Genomic DNA, 21,856 nt, shown 5'->3' on the forward strand with positions numbered 1-21,856 from the left:
AATTTCTTTCAGAAACATACATGTAAAATTGTGTCAAATGTAAATGTAAATAATGCAAAATCAGCTTTTCAATAGAATGTATTTACCACAGACTACAGATATATTACACGAAGATTTGATATGCAACAGGTTTTGGTCATTTTTGGGCTCTCTGATTCCAAGTGTGAAACATAAAACTAAAATGACAATCATATATTCCATATAGCAAATTTACTAAAATTTTGACCGACTTTTCTGCCTCCTTGAATTTTCCCTGGTCCTCTAGTTGTCGGGCTTGTGAGATATAAAGTGTGGCTACATCATCTGCCTTCATGTAACCTGATGCCAGCTGTAATACAGAGAAAGGAGAAAAAATGTTTTACTACACCATGAAACATTACCATCTCATCATCATCATCATCAAATCTAATTTTTATTATAAAGTAACAATTAACACACTGACTAATGCTTATTGTTTAAATGGTTTACAGTTCTTTTGACCTACCTTGTGAGCCATCTCCCATCTACCAGCATTGTTATACATATCAACTGCCTCTCTGGTACAACCAGCCTCAACATAATATCTCTCAGCTGTCTGGATTGGAAAGAGTCATCAAACCATTAGGGTTTTTTAATTTAGATATTAACAGTCTTAACTTGTAGACACTAATTTAAGCCATTAATTACTGTAAAAAGATGACTAAAATATTTGTTTAAATAACTTTTTATCAGAACCTCTGAAGGTGTTCTATTGCTTTAAAGACAAATATTTGTAAGCATATCACTACAGACAATGCAATAAGTTTTGTTTAATAAGGGAAAGGCTAAAATATGTAAATAAAGGAAAAATCCACAATCCTAAAACTAGTAATCTAAACTATATAAGGAATTTTTCATAAATTACTTCAGCAACTATTATTGGGAAAGGTAGACTATTTTCATTTGTCTTTCCTGTGAAAATCTTTCCAGCTGCATCTGAGCTTACATCTGACACCTTAGCAATGTCAAAATTTTCAATTTTGGTTTTTTAAAACCATTATGGAAAAAGACCTGACCAAATGCTATCTATATTCCTGCAGCTTACCTCCAGTTCACCAATCGAGGCATAATGGTCTGCTATTTTCTTGTAGTACTTGGCAGACATAGAGGGGTCTTGAAGCTCCAGAATCTGTACAGCCTTTGCCCATTGTCTTGAGCTAATGGCAGCTTCCACAGCTTTCTTAGTTGCCCTGAAATGAATCGAAGTTTACAATGATATCAAGACATCTACCAATTTCTAAGAAGAAAATGTCTCCATCTGATTCATTTTATCTCGACCTCTCTTACGAACCAGTTGGGCCTGGTTCCCTATGTTTTCAATACTGACAACTTTTTCTGCAACTCTATATTCTCTTTCTGACCAAACTAACATCAGTCAATAACTCTTAATATCTAAGAATGTAATCCTGATTTCTTCTACCTTGACCTTTCAATTATGACCTCTGACCTCTGATTAATGGCCTTTGACCTGTATTTTTACTGTAAAACATCAACTAGAACTGTCGCCTAGATGGCTGACCAATACCCCACCGCACACTGCAACGAGTCAATGGATAAGTTAAAGTGTTATTCTGAGAGTAATTGACATATTCTGCATGTGCCTGCATTTCTGGAAATCAGAAGGGGTGGAATACATGTTGTTCATGATCAAGAGAGTCTTGCAATACTTACATCTTTATTGAAGTAATATTTTCCACTGAAGGGCCACAGAGACAAAAAAATGGTCACTATAATAAGTGGGTACTACATCAATCTCAAACTCATCTGGCAATCGGTTGATAATCAGAGGCCAGGATTGTGTTTCTGCGGTAACAGTTTGGGAAACGTTTAATATGTCCAATTATTAGCCTTACTGAATTACATCTTTTTACTAAGTTTGAATACAATCGGTCAAATAACTGAGGAGTTATGGACATTTATTAGAAAACTTGTTTATAGTGACCAGTTACCATGGCAACCAAAATTTTCAAAAAAAGAAAGGGGCATGCATATCTACACATGATCCTTAATATTCCTGTAAAGTTTCATCAAAATCGGTTCACAGGTTTAGGAGGAGTTAGCCGGACAAAATGTGTCTACAGACAGACGGACGGACGGACAGACGGACAACCTGATTCCAGTATACCCCCCCTAACTTCGTTGCGGGGGGTATAATCACCATAGCTTCTTCAAATCATCAATCTTAAACCACAATTCACACCATCAAAGTAAGATAGGAATCTAATTTTTATTACAACTGTATAATATTCCATCAAAAAAAATAGAAAAGGAAAAGACCACTCAAAAACCAACTTTAAAGTAATTGCTGTCATACAAACCCAGCTTCTATGAAGTGACTGATGGCATTATCCAACTGTTTCTGCTGGACTAAGTAATCTCCCCAGTCCTCTTCCAGCTTCACAACCTCACTCGGGTACGAATTCCGTGCCAGTTTAACAGCTGAGAAATACAAGTGAAGACTTATGACACAGTTTAATGAAGAACCCTGATTACATCAGCTCCATATACAATGTATTTGAAATGTCCAGTTAATATATACCATAATAATATACAAAACCTATTGATATTGGCATTTCATGTCCTCCAGGCATATTGTCCTCTTCAAACTGTTACTTTAAGAGGATACAACAAATCTTAAGTTAAGGCCATTTGAATCTTGTCACACTTTCAGGTACATCAGAAATTAATCAGTTATTCTTGTTGGTCCAAGAATTAATGCAAATTCTAAATTGTTGAGTTAATTTTTGGTGATAACTCGACAGATTTTCAATGGTCAAATTATCACAGTTATTGACCAAATTCTTAAAGGAAACAGATGTGTTTTTTGCAAAGTCCTGTTATTGACTGTCATATTCTATCATTATAATTCAATTTTCAAGGCATCTTTTTTGCCTAATTTTATTCCATACTTGGTGAAAACTAGAGTTCTTCAAAAATAACACTTCTGTTACCTCTATGATAAGCTCTTCCCTTTTTGAAGCAGTCCATAGCCCGCTGTTGGTCATGTATCTTCTCATACATGTCTCCTGCCTACCAATGTACAAACAAAGAGTAAATAAACCTCTACACCATTCCATATCTTCAAAGGACACCCAATTTCCTTCCCTAAAGGGTTGGGTTGTGTGCCCTTTCATGCTGTTGGACTACTGAAGACATATTTGAGGCTAATAAAATTAATATTTTCACCAATCAAGAAAAGCTAGTGACTACTTGATCTCAAATCTGACTAGATTCCACGTCTGGAAATTATCTTTTCAACCTCTAAAAGAGAAGTTCATGGAATGGCATGCAACGTTCGTATTTTTACAATAATATCACTTCTGGTTTATGATATATCTTTGGCATAATGGGAACTTGACTTAAGGAGAAAAGTTGAGTCTACCCTCAATTTTTAATTAATCTATTGAAAGATGTAAGAAGATGGGGAGGGTGTGATTAAGTTAACTATTAGTAAATGAAAAACTTACCCTTTCATACAATTCTCCTTTGATTAACTCAGAAGCAATTCTGCTGATGAGGTCCGAATTTGACATCAGCTCCTATGTATGGAAAAAAATATTTTTCTCAATATCTAACTACCTAATATCAAATACAAATTTTTCAGGAACCTTACTTGAATATTATTTGAATAGCTAGAAGATATATGTCAAATACATAGGTTTATATGTATTGGAAATACGAACAGCAGAGACAGTCTCTAGTGTTGTGGTCACACATGTGTCTAACATTAGCAAATATTGGACTACCTAATAATCAAGCAAACAGTGAGGTCAGTCTCTCTATCTTAGTACAGTGTTTAGCTTGGGGTCATGATAGCTATATAAGTGAGGCTACACTGTATCACAGATCTAAACCTTTCACTCTATTTATATTTACAATATCAAGACTACATTTGAACAGTAAATGTATTTACAAGCTCATAAATTTCAAGACTACATTTGAAGAGTAAATGTATTTACAAGCTCATAATCTGCTAATAAATAAACACCATCAACCTGTAGCAACATGGTTAACAAAAATTGTAAATTGTTTCGTCCTACAAATAAAATCTAGGAACTATCACCAGGATGTATGTAAAGAATTATCCAAAACTCATGCGAGATTCCTATTACCAATACACTGTAAGCTTCACCTCCTTTTGCTTAAAATCACAAACATGGAGTTAATATTTGACATTACACAATCAGAAACTAGATGACAATAATCAAATATATAGAAACTGTGCTTATCCGGCTATTAGCCCATGCCTGCTAATAAGCCCACTCACATATAAATATATATATATATATATATATTATATATTACTCTTAGGTAAAATTACCAACAAATGCTATTATATCCTGTCCTTTATAACCACTGACTTTAAGTCAGTTGATATGCTAGCCCCTCAGGCTTATTCTGGAATAGATACAGTAATTACCTCTCGACTTGTGGCAAGTCGAGCAGCTCTAGCTGGCAGGCCTGCTTTCATGTACATGTTGATGGCAGCCATGTAGTCCTCCTCATGTTCTTTCACCTGTAATAATCACCATTTACATTATAATTGATTTGTTATCTGACCTTGAAAGACCCTATCATATAATAATGAATATGTACCAGGGATGTGTGTATCTACAAGCCTAAATTACTGGCCAACAGATTATTATATTGAGACTAAGATAAAAAATTATCAGCTGTGAAAATAACGTAAAGTTGGCAGATTTTTTTTCTTTTTTTTTTTTTTTTTTTTTGTCAAAAACTCTCTGCAGACAAGTACTTTACGTTTGACATTGTAGACCAGTGCATATAAACAGAATGTTCTCTGGTGTAAAATCTTCATGGGATCTAAAATGTCACTGGAAAAACTACTTTATCAGTAAGGTCTGCTGGCCAGAGGAAGCACTGCAAGATGTTTTTTTCAAAATCAGATGCTGAAATATAAATACCTCTCCTGCTTTCTCCTCCTGTCCAGTCTCCATCAGCCAACCATAATAGCTCCTTTTCAAATTATCCAGTTCTGGGTGGTTCTGACAAATTACAATAAATAAACACATTAATTTTAATGAATTGTCATATCAAATATGAAGTTAATGTGGATTAAAAAGTTATCACTAGTCTGTCTGAGTAGATTCCTGGATTTACTCCAGAGACCTCAGATCCCTTTGCTTGACCTATGGCCCGACTCTTTAAAGCTTCCGTATTGTTCTCAACAATTATGACCCTCAGTGCTTTGTACTTTAACAAATAGGCACTGACAACAAATAGTCATAAGGAAAATCATGAATTACCAAAATTATAATATACCTCTAATCTTCTATATCACAACTTATAAAAACAATGATTTACAATTTAATCTGCTACAAAACTCTTAACACCCTGTTAAACAATTCCCCATAATTCACTCTTCATGACCATCTTCTCATCCTCAGAAATTCAGTTATTTGTTCAGTGACCACCTATAGGAGAGACAGATCAACTCTGTTCAAACTACAAAAAGTCTGTAAGACATGAATGCCTTGCTGCCAAGGCGTTGATGTGGGACCCCCAAAACACAACAATGACAAAGTATATTTTGCATAAAGTATGACCAAATGCCATGAAAGAATGAAGCTGTCAAGTTTTTTTTAATGAATCTGTTGATGATTTTCTATATAAAGAAAGGAGACCTTGGCCTTGACCTTCGGGCCTCTGAAGCACAACAATGTCCAAAGTATACTCATAATTGATGTTTATATAAAGTTTGACTGAAATCTGTCAAAGAATGAAGTTACTAGATGCTTATATTGAATCAAAACGGGATAGGACAGAATGGGACGGGCCAGACATGGGCAATGCTATATGCCCCCTTCTCTTCCCTGTTAAGTACCTCTTCAGAAACCATCACTGTTGAGTTACCACCCCTTTGACAAGTTATCACTTTAGTAACGAGACCACATCTCTATTTGAACACCTCCAGTTAAGATTTGATAGCTGTATACAGTATATGAGGTCATTTACCTTGGCCTCTGCCACTTCTATAGCCTCATCCCACATATGCATTTCTTGGTACATTTCCATGGCCTCATCAACGTGGTTCTGTAACATATAATAATAGCATAGTATCACACTAATCAACTCACAAAGAATCTCAAGATTCTGTATTACAAAGCACCAAAACAGTAGTTTTCAACATAATTATGAAACAATTTACATGTTCTTAATACTCCTATGACCAAATTGTCCTCACTGCTACACAGATAAAAAAAAAATTTATTTAGAACACCATAAAACCACTTATTTCTCAAACAATCAGAATGGTACACCATCATATCTACATGGCATTGCAAATATTTTGAATTCCAATATTGCTATAAAATTTCTGCTCTAGAATATAAAATATTCCTACCAAGATGTTGGTTTTATCTCAAAACAAATATAAAAAACAACATAAAGTATTTAAAACAATTGTATAGAATTTAACTATGATAAACACCTGTTCTAAATAGATGCCTTCCGCTTCCTTGTACCTCTTCTCCATGATGGAGAACCTCGCTCGAACTCTGTAGTTACTGAATCCATCTCCGCCCTTCACAACAAATACAAGGAATTCAGCCAACTGAATAAAAAGCTTTAACATTCCACACGCTGAATTACATGAAATATGAAGATATATATGAGGAATGAGAGAAATATTCATATTGCATTTCACATGAGGAGTATATTGTAATTGCTGATAGCATGTCAAAACTTACTTCATGTCACATTGAGTATTTATATACTAAAACACATCTAGAGAAATGATCAGTTATAACCAAAAATATGTATCAGTGTTGATTCTCCAACTAATCTTATACGTAATTGTTATACAGATTTTATACCAACAAAAAAAAGCACTTACTGTAGTCTGGGCAATTTCCTCTGCTATTCTGAATGTTTCCTTCATGTATCGTGCTTTAGCAATATCACCGAGTGCTGAATAACACCTACAAATTAAAATAATTTAAACTTCGATTCTCTAAAGTGAGTTTATGATTCTGGGGAATCACCTTATAGATCACATAAAAAAATGTCATACATGACATCTTAATTTCCAAATGTCACAGTTAACTCAATTTCTGCCTTTTACATCATTTATGGCACAACATGGTCCAAAATTTTTAAATTCTCTAGTCAGGCAAACTATCAAGTGGACAGCAATTCAGTCATACATATTAAAAATTAATGCTTATATAAATATGAATTTAGACTGACACAAACTAGCTGTAATAGCTGAGGAGAAGGAAAATTATATCAGAATCTACTCCTACCTCTCTGCTATGTGTAGTTGGCGATCTTCCATTGAAAGTTTGCTCAGTGTTTTCCACATGGCCTCAGTTTCTGCTGACATCTCCAAGGTCTCAAGAAAAGACACAGCCCTGAAAGGTAAACCACATCATGTAAATTTTAAACACCACAAAATCATTACTCCCTCTAAAATTGAAATTTCTGAAAGAAAAATAAAGTCGACAGCTTATCACTGACTTCAAAAAAAGGCCCAAATAATCTTTGAATTCCTTATCCCTTTCTTATTTCCATCTGAATGGAAATGAAATTGAAAATAATATAACTGCTTTTGAGAAACCAGATCAATCACAACACCAAAGCTTTTTCAGAACCTATGATTATTAATTGAGTTAAGTGAGAACGGCTAAGATCAAGAATTTCGAATAACCAGAAACACATCACTGCATCCCATTATTTTAATACTGGACCCCTGCCCTGAAGGAATCATATTCTAAATTAATACAATAAGGGATTCCAGTCATCTTAGGATACTCCATAATGATTTATATTCAAATCTCTTCAGTCATCCTCAGGTTTACATAACACTATTTAACAATTTACCTTCTCTTTCAAATTTTGGACCCTGTTTTCTGCTTCAGAGGACCACAGCAATCAACCAAAATACAAAGAATGTCTAAAAGCTGCTCAACATCTTTAAAGAAATCATTCATTACAGATGAAAATTGTGCTATGATGTAATTTTTCTAGCTCTTTCTGATATATCCTTTTTTTCACTTTTCAGTTATTCAACTCACTACCCCAACAACCTGCCTTTTACCTTACCTTTCAAAATCCCCGTCATCGATGGCTGTTCCAAACTCAATCAGTCCCTCGTCCAATGTGTAGGAGATAGTGGTCACTCCTTCATTGACCACCACATCTGTCTTGCCGTCTGTCCTCTCAAGGTCCACGATGTCACCCTAAAGATCAGCAACAATAACAAAGTTCTGTTACTATGACAGAAACAGTAGAAACTTTACAAAGGCATTACAAAAGTTTCTTTGAATACAATAAAACATTTGAAAATTTCTTTTACATGGATGATATAAAACCTGAGGTGCAAAATCTAAATTTCTGTTTGTTCAATTATTCGCCTGGACATTTTCATGGGTATCTGCAAATCTTTTTTTTTGTTTATACATGTGGCCTTCATGTCATCAAATCTGAGTTATTTAGTTGATATTTTCTCAACTTTTTTTGTCAAATTTACAAAATTATAACCTCTCAAAAATTTTCTTATTTAGAGTACAAGATCTGAGATTTACTGAAATTTTTTTTGTTAATATCAATCCTACAATAGAGATAGTTACTAAATGACAAAACCTTAACATTGATCAGCCTAATATTTCAGCAAGTCTCACGGCCAATTTCATAGCAAGTGAACACTCAATCAGCTGTTTCTGAAAATCAACCACCTAGTATCCTGACAACACCAACATAACACAAATTTGATGGAAGTTGGAAGGTATTAACCTGATAATGGAATTATCATTCAATTTACAGGTCATCCATACCTTGAGTGGGAACATTGTAACTCGTTCTGGGGCATCAATGTTGTACCAGACGCACAAGTTACCACGGTTCTGTCCAACAACCACATCACTGCCAGGCACCCACTGTTCAAGGGAGATAACTCAAATCACCACCACAACAAAATGTCATCAAAGGAGATAAAATATGTTCTTTTTTAATATTAGATTTCAAATGGTTATTGACAAAAATAACATCAACATAGTATAACTTGATGTTTATTTTGTATACTTAGTAACCTTAGCAGAGCAAAATTTAAAGAAATCCTGAAAACGTAAGTTCAAACATTTGAAAATAAAATCAATGTAACACTAGTACAGTACCTGTACATAGGAGCAGTAGTTGAGGATTGTAGTCCGCTGTTTAGACTCAACATCATATAAGTTGAGCTGCAAAACAACATCAAACAATATAATGTCATTTATACTTAGACAATACATTCAAATCCAGATGAAAAATAATCATCATCTTAATCTTATCATAAATACATAAAATGACCCTGAGAGAAACCCACCCCTTAAGATTGTCTTCTTTCCTTTCATACAAGCTAACCATGCATATCATTACAATGAAGCTACAAAAATACTGAGACTGAATTACAAACAAATGGCATTTGACCTTCAGATACAGATCTGAGAATTTGAAGTAGCATAATAAATTATTTGAACCTGAAGCATTAAAAACAAAGAGATTAACCACGTGTTAGTTAGTGGATAGAGAAACAAAGTAACCAATGTAAAATTACCCTCATTCTCTTGTCTCTGAACAGCATCTTACGTCCAGTCTCATTAAGCTCCAGCCAATCTATTTTGGACTCATGGCTAACTTGACCCAAGGTCAAACCAGAGATCAAGTCAACTGAAATGTCAATAATTGTGTTATTGTATACCATATTCCTGAAATTCAAATTATTCAGAAATCAAAACAATACATCTCTGTCCACTTCATCGCTTTTTATCTAGTTTTGTCTTTAGTTTTTTGGGTTTTTCTTGCCAGACTCAAAACTATTATCAGAAGTATCATATACTGAAATTCAATTATGAAATATTTGTAAAACTCATTACTGTCATTTCATAAAAGCATTAGAATTTCCAATGCTTTAATAAAATCAAATCAAGAGTTCAGGTTTCACACTGAAACATATTCCTGTATTTCAAAACAAAATAATGAAAAAACACAGGAAACACTTTTTCAAAACATTAATCTTTAAATGTTTTCCATTGTTTTTTTTCTATGAAGTAATCAGAAAGTGTATTACAGATTTTCCATATAGTTTTACAATCTGCTTGGCTTAGAGGTTTCATTACTCCTCTAACATACACACAAATCAATACACACCAATAGCTACAGTCTTGAGATCCAGGAGGTAGGCAATCTTCTTGTTATCATCGACTCCTCTTTGTTTCCTCTCATTTAGTCTCACACTATCAAACAAACAAGTGAATTCTATCAATAGATCAAAGCAATTGTTTGAAATCTAAGTTTCATATTCTGATTTGTGATAAATCAGTTCAATTTCTTTTAACATCTAACAATAAAAGAACCCCAATACCTAATTCATTATGTAAGATAATTTTCCTTTGTCTTCTGGCTGCGATAGAACAGTCAGGAGAGCATTGGATTTTGTAACTTCAGGTAAGATCAGAAGTGCAGGGTTTGATCCCTACCTGGTCCTGTCCCTATCTGTCGGGAAATGACATCATAGATAATCCTGTGTTGTCATGTTTATTCAATAGTGCAAGACATTTAACTCTTAAGTGTTCTGGATTACAGGATAACTTATGACAGGTCTCTGGTAAGATGTTCAGTGAAATAGCAAACAAATGATCGACTACTAAATGAAGATCAATCTTCTAAGATACCCTGGCTGTTTACAGAGATATTTGCTTGGCACACCCAATGTATGCTAACCTTATGGTAACTGTTGATAGGTCTCCCTGTAACCCTTTTTACTTTGATTTTTACAAATACAGTCAAACCTTGTTATCTTGAACTCTTATAACTTGAAGACCCTGTATAATTTGGGTATTTTGTCAGTGCAGGTCAAACTTTACATTTAACATTCAATCTTACTTAAATCGAATAATCAGATAACTTCAAGTTTTCCCATGGCACTCTAACTTTGAGATAACGAGATTCAACTCTATGTAAACTTTGTTAACTTTTTATTTTTTTCTTATTTTTTTTTTCCATCTTGATAAACTAAATGTAATGTATCTGCAATATCTACCTGATGAGGTGAGGGTTCATGAACTCTGTCCTCACAGACCCCAGCACTTCATTGGCCCCATACTCAATCAGAGATAGCTCACCAGCATTGAAAATCATGCATACCTGTAATTTGATATGCATTTTACAGTACATTGTAAGACATATATTGCTAGGTTGATTTTTGGCATTTTTCTCCTAAATGATATTTATATTTTGACATTATTTCCTGTATGACATGTCCTATATCTGTATTAAAACTAACACGATATAATGATGCACATTGTATTCAAATTCCCAAAACGTTTTTCTTTGACAATATTTATTTACATCACAAAGTTTAAAATTTTACAGATATCAATTTTTCAAATGAAATCAAAATTTCTTAATAGCCTTTCAATTTATTTCTCAACAAAGACTAATTTTGAAATGTTTCTTCAAGAAATGTTTACTTGAATTCATAGGTAATATAATGTAATGCTATCTAAGAAACTACAAACAGAATAACATTTACAAGTCATTCAAATAGGTATTTTTTTTACAATACTACCAAAGAAAGAAAACTTTTTCAACCGACACTTTCATGGTGATATTTTTTTCCAAAATAAATGCACTACTCTAAACATCAAACTGTTACAACTTACACTTTCATTGTCAAAGTAGTATTTCTCATTTCCTCCTGTGCCATGCCAAGGAATCTACAAAAGATATCTCACTTACATACATGATCTTAAAATTTTTACAACTTGACAAAATACACCTAGCATGTCTCAATATATATGTTAATGGCAACAAAATTAGTGATTAGCAACAGCTGTCAAAATAAATAATTTTCTTAACAATCAACACAGTAAGCAATTAAAATTTTACTTCTGAACTACTTTGTAATATGAAATATTTAAAAAGCATAGTTTGTTCCTTTATATTGAAAAAGTGTAGAAATTATATTTTACCTCGCTAAGTTTGTTGGATGTGAGATCTCCCAACAGAATGGTGTCAGATGTGTGTGCTATCAAGTAGCGATCTTTGCCCATGATTCTGACTTCATCGATCTCATAGCCATAGTGAGACTTGAGCACTACTCGGCTCTGATTGGACATGTTCTTCACAATCACCTGAGTTCAAAATAACATTTCAATTTATAAGAGAAAAATCTCTAAAGGCTTCTCAGACATGTGCAATTAAATAATACATTGACAGGTAATATTTTTAACAAAAGCAGTCCCTTTATAATGTGTTCAGCACAAGCTGACTTTGACAATGTAGGCCATTCCTAATTATAAAGCCGCCACTTGCATCTTATATGAGAAATGAAAAGTATGTGAGAAATAAAAAGTACCTGTTCATTCATAAAATGTTTCTAATAGATGAATTTTCCACCTGATAAAGACAGTTAATTAATCATGGCAGCAAATACAAGGGCTGAATGATAAGTTGTGACCCTCATATTTAAGGATTTGACTTTTGGCAGACATATTGCATTATTTTTCAACTTAATTCCCCTTTAGTATCTATACACTTTTGCCAGCAATGTTTAAAGGCTTCAATGCCACTTTTAAAGAAGTCCTTTTCTTGACCATTCAGAAAGTCCTCCATTGCATGCATGACACCATCATCTGACTGAAAGTGGGTACAGGAAATAGCCTTTTTAATTTTGGAAATAGATGAAAGACTGATTGAGCGAGATCAGGCAAATAAGGTGGATGCTCCTTCAATTCAAAGCCACAATCATTAATGACAGCCGTGGCAATGACAGACTTCTGAACAGGGGCATTGTTGTGGTGGAACAACACACCTTTACTGAGTTTTTCGCTGCGCTTAAGTTTAATATTTTCTCTTAAGTGCCTAAGAAGTGATTCATAACATTTGCCATTGGTTGTCTGTCCATTTTGCAGATAATCTACCATCAGAATACCATCAGCATCCCAGAAAATTGAGGCCATAACCTTTTCACGAGATGGAACAGCCTTTGCCTTCTTTGGTGCGGGTGGACCAGGGTGCCTCTGAGGTGGAATGATGGATCTATGGTGTGCTTCTGATCAACTCTCAGAAGTCTTGTTACCCAACAGGCTGAGAGCTTTCTCAATGCAAGATCTTCTGTATGAATGGAATGTACTCTTTCCTGTAAAATCCCAACTGTACTGGTTTATATCTGTCTATAACTCACCTGTCAGCCATAACAATATCATGGACTTTATTGACCATTTCTGGGTTTGCAACAATGACGTGCCTCCCAGGACAGGTGTCATCCCCAAGGATCTGCTTGCCACACTTAAATTCCCTACCCATTTTTTCACTGTAGCATATGAAGAGGCATCATTCCCTAGAGTTGCTATCATATCAGTATGGATATCATCAGGTGCTAGACCTTTCTTAGGCCAATATTGAATCACTTCTCTTTCAGCGAACAAAGCCTTGTTTACTTTAGATGCTACCTCTTCAACATAAACTGACCAAATGACACCAGTCTTTGCATACACAGCCTTAAACAGTCAGGGAATAATAGAGCTGAAAAAGGACATCCCTGCTTAACTTCTTCAATACAAGGTTTATAACTTATCAATCAGTCCCTGAACATGCAAAATAGAAATACACACCTTAAGAACAACTTTAGTTTGGAACAGTAAATATGTTTTGACAGTGTCTTAATTACCTGACTAAGTCCAACATGCGTCATCTCAAATTTGTTTTTATATATGGTTCTCTTGAGACAGCAGTCAAAGATTTCCACACCTCCACAAAGAGTTCCCTGTGATAAAATGTATTATCTTCAACATATTTTTGCGAATTTGATGTAAATTTTTTTCATAACCCATCAAACATGTTGTAATAATCATATCTTAATATATCTATCTGAAAAAAATATTGATACAATATATTCCCATTCAATAAATTATTGTCTAAAAGCTAACATTATCTAATCAGGTGGTCAATGTTTTTTCAATAAATTCTTTTTCACAATCTTGGAATCTTTTCATATGTAAAACTAATTTGCCATAAAAATCTCCTAATATTATGATATGAAGCTTTCATTGTGTAAAAACATCTTAACTTTCACTTTGAGATGACATCAACATTTTGATCTTCTGATAATTTTCAATCTTTCGCATGTAGTAATACAAGAAGTATTAATGTGCAATTACTGTAAAACATATCATGAATTAACACTTACACAGGTTACTCTAGATCCATCCTTCTTCCATGCCAGGGCTGTAATTGTGTATAAATTTCTGATCTCTTTCAACTTTGGCTCGTCCCACATCTGTCGCCGAGGACTCCAGTTTAATGTTCTAAGTCTAAGAAAAACACAGGTTTAATATCTTAATCTTAAAAAAATATTAAAGATAATCTTCTCTTCTTAACAATACCTTATCTTTATGTAAATACAGACCAAAATTAATGTCTTTAAATTAGATAGAAAGGTAGAGAAACCAGTGACAAATTAGTTAATGGAAAAGCAAATCATGAAATCATGAATCTCAAATTTTATTTATACTCCTACTTAATCATACTTTTATTACTGATTTAGAACAACATGGATTGTGTAGAGTCTAGTTTTTTCCACTTCCTTTTATCACCAACATATGTACACCTCAATATCTCCTAATTGTAAAAAATCATAAAACAAACAGAAAACACTAACAGTATTTTTTGTATATTATTATATCACAGTATCTTTCTAATATACAAAATTTTCTAAATGCATGCTAAATACATTTATTGACACACTTACTAATAATTGAAAAACAAATCTTTGTACTGAATTCAAGATCGATAATTCTACTTACTTGTCAAAACTTCCAATAACTACTGACTGGCCACTGGGGCTACAGACAGCAGTCGTAAATTCATGCTCATCAGTTTCACGACTGAAGTCAAAATGTTGGAAACTTCTACCATCTCTTCCATAGGCAATAATTCTCTTGTCACATCCAGCTGCTACAATTGAATTCTGGGAATATGCTAAGGCATAGGGCGGACAAGGATGTGTGCAGACTTTACCCTGAAATGGATTTATTGAAATAAAAATAGAATATCATAGTGCAACAGACTTTTGTTAATACATGACACACCATAGATTGTTTGTGTTTATTATGCTTCAATGCAAACAAATTCCTGCAACAGCTGTAAAAGAGATCAAATTTCTAAGAATATCTTTTCAAATAGGACTTTTTTGTGTATCTATGTCAGGACTTATTTGCCTATGTCAAATGCCCATGTTTCAACTGAGATCACTTTCGTTCATAGCTTTTAAGATGAATGTCCATATTTGATATACGTTGATGTGTCTTCATACTTATGTCCATTTTTTTCACTTATCTTGTTGACTCCCAGTGTGAAAAGTGAGAAAATAATGTTAAGACTTTAACATTGATATGAAACTGCATACAACCCATGACATTGTGGTACCAGTAAATACATTTGTATTTTGAAACTCTGCCGACCTCAAAAATAAGCCTTTCCTGAAAAATAACTCTGTAGTTTCTTACTAAATAAACTTTCGGTTGCTCAATGTTTGAGAAGCTAAACTGCAACTTATTTTCAAGCTTTAAGAGAATTTTATAAAAATGTTTTAAGATATATCATCCACAAATATCAATGTACAAGAAACATATGTATCTTAAGGGTCTTACTTTACATTCATCCCTCGAATGCAAACGAAAAAAAATGACAAAGAACAGACAACTGTGTCATATGTATTTCGTAGTGACTAAGATTGTATTTATCTGATGTAAGTATAAATTGATTTGACTCTTAATACTGTAACTCGAGTGTATACCGAAATAAGTTTCCAAGAATATGAAACAAAAACAATAAACTAACCTGAGAATCACCAGAACCCTCATCATCAAAGAAGTAACGGACAATGGCACCATCAGCATGGCCAGACAGAAATCCTTTACCTGATGGACTGGAAATCATAAAGTTAACGGTTATTTGGAGGTGATAATTTTCAATGTTAAAACATTTCCCTGTATTAATAAATCAACAAGATAAATACTTTATGACCTATAATCATGAGAGTATGATATTTCAAGATTCATTGAAAAATAGTAAGTTCAAAAACAAATCGAAGTAATAAACCAATTTTTTTTTTTAATTTGGATATAAATCAATTCATTACTTTGAGTGCTAATAAAGAGTCAATATTATTATCATGTACATACTTTGCTGCCAAAGAAACAACATAGGAATCTGTTCCATAGATGGTTGAAGATTTGTTGGTCTTGATGTTTGCTGCTCTCACCTGATAGAAAAATATTATTTCAGCTAAATATGCAATACACATACAGAAAATTGTAAAAAAAAGTACATGACAGCCCAGTACAGTTTGAACTTGTTAATCACTACGAATATTAAAAGTTTTATCTACATTTGTAAATATGTATCAAATAATGTGTATAATATACTTACCTTTCCATCAGCTAGTCCAAACACTATTGGCTGTTCATTAGGCCAAATCATACAAGTCACAGCACTCTGTTGTACAAACTTGTTACAGATGGTTTTCTTATCCCCCCTAAATATGAAGATAAAAAAGTTCTGTAATCAGTTTCACTGACAACACTTTATCTTTGCTGGAAGGGCATTTGAAACTGAGGAGAATTAATAGTCCACAAATAATTTCTTATCTCTTTTAAACATAGTCAGAATTATTCTGACAATCTATCAACCTTCATAAATCAGATTGGAAAGAAATAATCATTTTCACATACATTTCACCAAGACACAGGTCTCATATTTCCCTCCTCTTTTAAAGAGACAGAGATTAGACACACATTGACTCCAAGCTGATAAATAAATGTTGATAGAATGTCAAAATAATTTGGACTGTCTGAAATATAGTTTCATGCCACTTCATAGTTGTCTCAAAATAGGTCATTCTCTGAGCAAATGCAACTACTTTTATGTTTATTTAAATCACTAACTTACCAGTCTTCTCCAATCTTGTATACATATATGATGTTATCTGTCTGCCCAATGGCTATTTTCGCAGAGTCTGGAGAAAATGCCAATCCCTTCACAGTGTAACTTTTCTTTCCATACTGAACGTGAAAGAAAACAAAATTATGAAATGAAAACAATAATATTTCCTTTACCAATTTTCAAATTGCAGTTCAATAAAATCTTAACACTTGCCTTTGCATCTGCTGGTCGCAAAGAGAATTTGTCTCTCTTCTCCCCCTGTTCATCAAACAACAGCACCACCCGGTCTGAAGTACAGACTGCCATCTTCTGGTTATTAGCTGACCATGTAATGGCACATATTTTTGCTGCTCCATCCTACAAATATGATAACGACAGAAAAATATCAAAGAAAGTGTTAAAGCATATGAACCTGACTGGGTAATAATTCTAGGATAACCCACATTCCCATATGTAAAAACTTTTCTGGTTCATTTATTAAAATATGTTAATATGTTATGATATCGTATCAATGTATATCTAGTTGAATTTTTTAGAGACGTTTCCTTCCTAAATATTTCAAAGTTTCAAACTTTTCAAAGTTGTTTTGAAATTTGGCAAGATACTATTTTGCATAAAAAGGTCTATCTCTAAAAATAAGAATAACCCTGATATTACTAACATTGAAAATAAAAGAAAGTATCTAAAAAATATCTTTCAAATATTATTTCTCCGCTCAAATTTATATTTGGTCAGATAAAGATGGTTCGATACATTCAAAAGCAAGTCGATCGGCAGATTGTATTAGTGAAAGCACACATATTCCTAAAACGGCTGTTAGTCTGCTATTCGAGCGTATGAACAGAAGATGTACAAATACTACAAATATAAAAAGAATTTGGTACACTGTAAGTTTTCTAAATAAAGTTGTTTAAGGTATGAATGTATCGTAGTTGTCCTGTCAAAACACAACTTGTATGAACTGCTCGCAAGCATAGGGGATATTCAGTAGTAACAAAAAAGGTCCAGTAAATGACAGTCACCTGTGGTTGCAGCAAAGCTTTCATGTGCTTAAGCTGCATCCTGTTCCATAAAAAATGTCAAGAAACTCCAGCAAAAATATGTTTTTGACACCCGTGATGTTCTGTTTCGCACCTGTCTCTTGAGATTGTTTGAGGAATGCTAGGTAGCGCCTCGCTTTGAATGTTTTCTTAGTTTCGTATGATTAAGAACAATATATTTCCGTTTATTTTAGTGAGTGTCTTTACACGTCATTATATTATAATACAATAGATCGCTGATAAATACATTAGGAGTTATCATTATTCCAATTGTCCAAAAAATACGAAACTTATAGCGCATGAAGACTGGTCGTCTTTGCTTGTACGGTCGTAACGAGTGGCTTCAGACTATCAGCACTGTCAGGTGGGACCGGTGCTGTCTGGGACCGTAACGATAGATAACTCTTGCGAACTTGGACACTGCTACTAATCATACATGTGTGTAACTGATACAACACGTATTAGTACAGTGTTATCATTTTTTTTTTTTTTGCATTTCAACGTTTTGATACAAAGAGTAGCGCTTTACTCTTTAACGATCTGGAATTAAAATAAGATAGAAATCGAGTGCTTTCCTTTATCGTATATCCTAATAAACACACCCTCTACGAAGACTGTCCCAATCAGCGCCAGCCAATATCAGGAAATATTACGTCTTACATTTGGTGAAAATTTCATATAAATCTCTTACCTGTGCTACCAAAAACAGATTTCACACTATTCTCTAGCTTATACAGTAATCTATACATTTTACTAGAGAACTAGTTCCAACCAGTAGCTAACTTATACCAAAACGCAATAAAAAAAATAGGCTGTATTTTCTCAATGATATTTAAATGTTCAAATTCCAATACTTCCACAAAGTACAGTAGTATTGGGATAACTGATGTATCAAAGAGCTTTAACTGTCAACTGGAATATATATACAGTGTATTTATAATTTTCCGATAAAGTGATTTTTGTGCCTGTTCTGTTACTTTTTTTTTATTTAGCAAAGTTACTATTATAGGCCATACTTATTCCAAGATAAAAATAAGGGTCGCTGATTTCAAACAAAGTGTAATTAAAAGTAAACATTGGCAGGTGTTTTTTTTTTTTTTTTTTACAAAAAATTACAACTTTTATTTTTGAAAGTTAACATCAAGTTTCCATGATTTACAATATTCTTCAAAAATATTCAAAGCAGGCTAGAGACCATTGTTGGACTCTGACATGATTGCTCTATTGTCTGCATAAAGTAAAATGAATAGTTTAAGGAAAATGTTAATGTTAGTCGCGCACAAATTTCACCGAGGCAGCCTACTTCATTTTCGTCAGAGCAATCCTCTAAATCATCAAAAAAGATTTCAAACTATGTCCCCTATAAGATAAGACATTTCATGGTCATTTACGAGATTTTGCCCTTGAATATATATTAATATAACATTAAATATTTGTCCTGAAATATTACTTTTAAGCAACTTTCTTCATAATCAACACATCCTCACTGTATCAAAAACTTTTCGGAAATTGACGGATGTAAAGTATGATGTTTTACCTACAAACCCAGTATCTAATACAACATTAAATGAGGGAACATACAGCTGACTAAAAATTAACAACGTACGTTTAAGGTATTCATTTAAAATTTATCATAGCCTTCAGGTTTATTATTAGGTTATTTATTAATTAACATTTTCACAATAAAAAAGTTCAGCGTTACTCTGAACCAGATCTATAACCCTGGGTTTTCTATCATCAATCAATTTCACATTTACACTGACAGGATTTTGTTTGTTAACTATTACACAATTTGGTATAATACCTTTCATGTGAAAAGTAACCTACAATGTACATCCATTACTTCAAACTCTGTAAATAAAGGGAAATTATCAGAAGACGATACTAGATAATAAATTACAGTCTTATTGTGACAAGTTGTTTACAAATTAATTTTTTACTTACAACACGTCCATTAACTTTAAATTATTTTCTTTTTTTTTCAAAACTCAATACACCATGTACGAACATTGTTTAAATCAGACTGTAATTTGCAAATATCAAGTGGGGGCGGTGGTAACTTTAGCCGTTTTTCACTGAGCAGGGGAATTTATCTGTCTTTAGACTAACAGTCATTATATAGGTAAGAGATGGGGCTATTTCCGTGTGAACAATTTTCAACAGCTTAGTACTAATACCATCAATACCTGTAGCTTTAAGGCCATCCAGGATTTTCAAAAAAATAGTAGTAAAATCAATTGATACACCTAGAACAATGAAAGAGGTACCATCCTTTGTTCTATCATAAACATAATCTTTCAGTTTCTGAAAAGAAGCTGTAACATTATCTAGCTGTGAGTTAGTTTACTGGCAATCCCAGATTGATCCTAACTGATTGACTGTTTCACTGTGTTCTAATCATGTTTATCATCAAGTAAACATATTTGGAGACGGTAAAGTATCTTTTGGACTAATTTCACGTATAAACTTTCGTCATTTTTTTAGGGTTACTATGCTCCCCGAAGGTCCTGCCGTTCGTTCGTCCGTCATAATTTTGACCGGAGCATAGATGGATCTTAACAAGGAGAATTGCAGTGTACAAGAACCATCACTCTCTTTTGCCTTTTGTTCTTTTTCATAATTAGATGTTGTCCGAAGCATTACACTAAACCATATGAGGTATCAATATAGAAACTTCATAGGTAGATAGATCTTAACAAGGAGAATTGCTGTGTACAAGAACCATCACTCTCTTTTGCATGATTAAGGAGTTATTTCCCTTTGTTATTTTTCATAATTAAATTTTGTCTGGAACAATTTTCTAAAACTATAAGAGATATTAACACAAAACTTCCTAGTTAGATTGATCTCAACGAATTGCCTTTTGTTATTTTTCATACTTAAATTATGTCCCAATTGGCGGCATTTGTATAAATTGGTTATTTTTTTACATATTGTTCAAGGTCACCTTGACGTTTAAGTTAATCTCTAATCCTGTAATGAACAGATACGAATAAAAACCATAAACACTGAACTAAACTTTGTAAGAATGTCAGGGGTCAAAGTGAACGGCGTGCTTTAGGATATATATCAAACTGAATCACATAATGTCTATTTAAAAACTAATTAAAGTTTGTCAAAGTCTAAATACAATTGTTTCTGTATTTTATCACAAAGAAAAATCATAAAAATCCATGTAACTTGTCAGGGGTAATCACTATAAGTTATATATACAAGGGCCATTTGTAGTGTCATGTATTATCTTCTGTTTGTTTCATATACCATACAAAACGCCCACTTAATCAAATCCATCACTTTGTTTATTTTTGCCACTCCAGTTAAGTCGCTATTCCTATCTTTCATATAGTTACTTAGACCAATACTCTGAGTTGCTAGATAACCCACGACCATCAAATGATATTTTTCATACAAGAGATCCCAGAGGGATCTTAGCGCCCACCATTGTTTGATCTTTATATGTTCTTTGAAAGTTGGATCTTTTCTCTTCTTTTCTCTGTTTTTGCTCTTAATGATAAGACATTTCAACATTCCTTTGAAGAAATAAATGATAATCTTTACCTGCCAAATACAAAATGGCCACATGGAAGCCATTTTGTTTCTTATTCTTAGTCCCAAAATCAAACGAACACAAGGAGATATCAAAGGAAACATATGTATGAAATTTGAGAGATATCCAATCAGTACATCTTAAGAAATAGCATTAACAATCTTTACTAGGCAAAATCCATGATGGTTACCTGTCGACCATTTTGTTTTTTCTGATCAGTACCAAAATCAAACATGCACAATAGGGATCAAGGAAAGCATATACATGTACATGAAATTTGAGAAAGAGCTGTGCTGTAGTTCTC

At 33.3% G+C, this 21,856-nt stretch overlaps 1 protein-coding gene across 1 annotated transcript in view; it reads right to left on the reverse strand.

The window, feature by feature from the left end:
• Nucleotides 1-18,072, reverse strand: part of LOC132560061 (intraflagellar transport protein 172 homolog) — a 30,001-nt gene extending 11,929 nt beyond the window's left edge. The window contains exons 1-29 of the mRNA XM_060224715.1: nt 17,988-18,072; nt 17,179-17,322; nt 16,972-17,084; nt 16,453-16,558; nt 16,206-16,285; nt 15,862-15,949; nt 14,826-15,040; nt 14,210-14,333; nt 13,691-13,786; nt 11,991-12,152; nt 11,682-11,735; nt 11,060-11,163; nt 10,168-10,253; nt 9,575-9,687; nt 9,153-9,218; nt 8,814-8,915; nt 8,083-8,219; nt 7,284-7,391; nt 6,875-6,959; nt 6,470-6,562; nt 5,995-6,072; nt 4,944-5,024; nt 4,439-4,534; nt 3,486-3,557; nt 2,970-3,048; nt 2,337-2,457; nt 1,064-1,208; nt 485-574; nt 231-328 (exon numbers count right to left, since the gene is read on the reverse strand). Coding sequence (XP_060080698.1) covers nt 231-328; nt 485-574; nt 1,064-1,208; nt 2,337-2,457; nt 2,970-3,048; nt 3,486-3,557; nt 4,439-4,534; nt 4,944-5,024; nt 5,995-6,072; nt 6,470-6,562; nt 6,875-6,959; nt 7,284-7,391; nt 8,083-8,219; nt 8,814-8,915; nt 9,153-9,218; nt 9,575-9,687; nt 10,168-10,253; nt 11,060-11,163; nt 11,682-11,735; nt 11,991-12,152; nt 13,691-13,786; nt 14,210-14,333; nt 14,826-15,040; nt 15,862-15,949; nt 16,206-16,285; nt 16,453-16,558; nt 16,972-17,084; nt 17,179-17,322; nt 17,988-18,026 — 2,975 coding nt within the window. The 5' untranslated portion in view covers nt 18,027-18,072. The remainder of the gene's footprint in view (nt 1-230; nt 329-484; nt 575-1,063; nt 1,209-2,336; nt 2,458-2,969; nt 3,049-3,485; nt 3,558-4,438; nt 4,535-4,943; nt 5,025-5,994; nt 6,073-6,469; nt 6,563-6,874; nt 6,960-7,283; nt 7,392-8,082; nt 8,220-8,813; nt 8,916-9,152; nt 9,219-9,574; nt 9,688-10,167; nt 10,254-11,059; nt 11,164-11,681; nt 11,736-11,990; nt 12,153-13,690; nt 13,787-14,209; nt 14,334-14,825; nt 15,041-15,861; nt 15,950-16,205; nt 16,286-16,452; nt 16,559-16,971; nt 17,085-17,178; nt 17,323-17,987) is intronic.
• Between the last annotated feature and the right edge of the window lie 3,784 nt (nt 18,073-21,856).

This window comes from Ylistrum balloti, unplaced genomic scaffold, assembly GCF_031769215.1.
Source record: "Ylistrum balloti isolate Yb309-2 unplaced genomic scaffold, AGI_CSIRO_Ybal_v1 Utg371012, whole genome shotgun sequence".
NCBI lineage: Eukaryota > Metazoa > Mollusca > Bivalvia > Pectinida > Pectinidae > Ylistrum > Ylistrum balloti.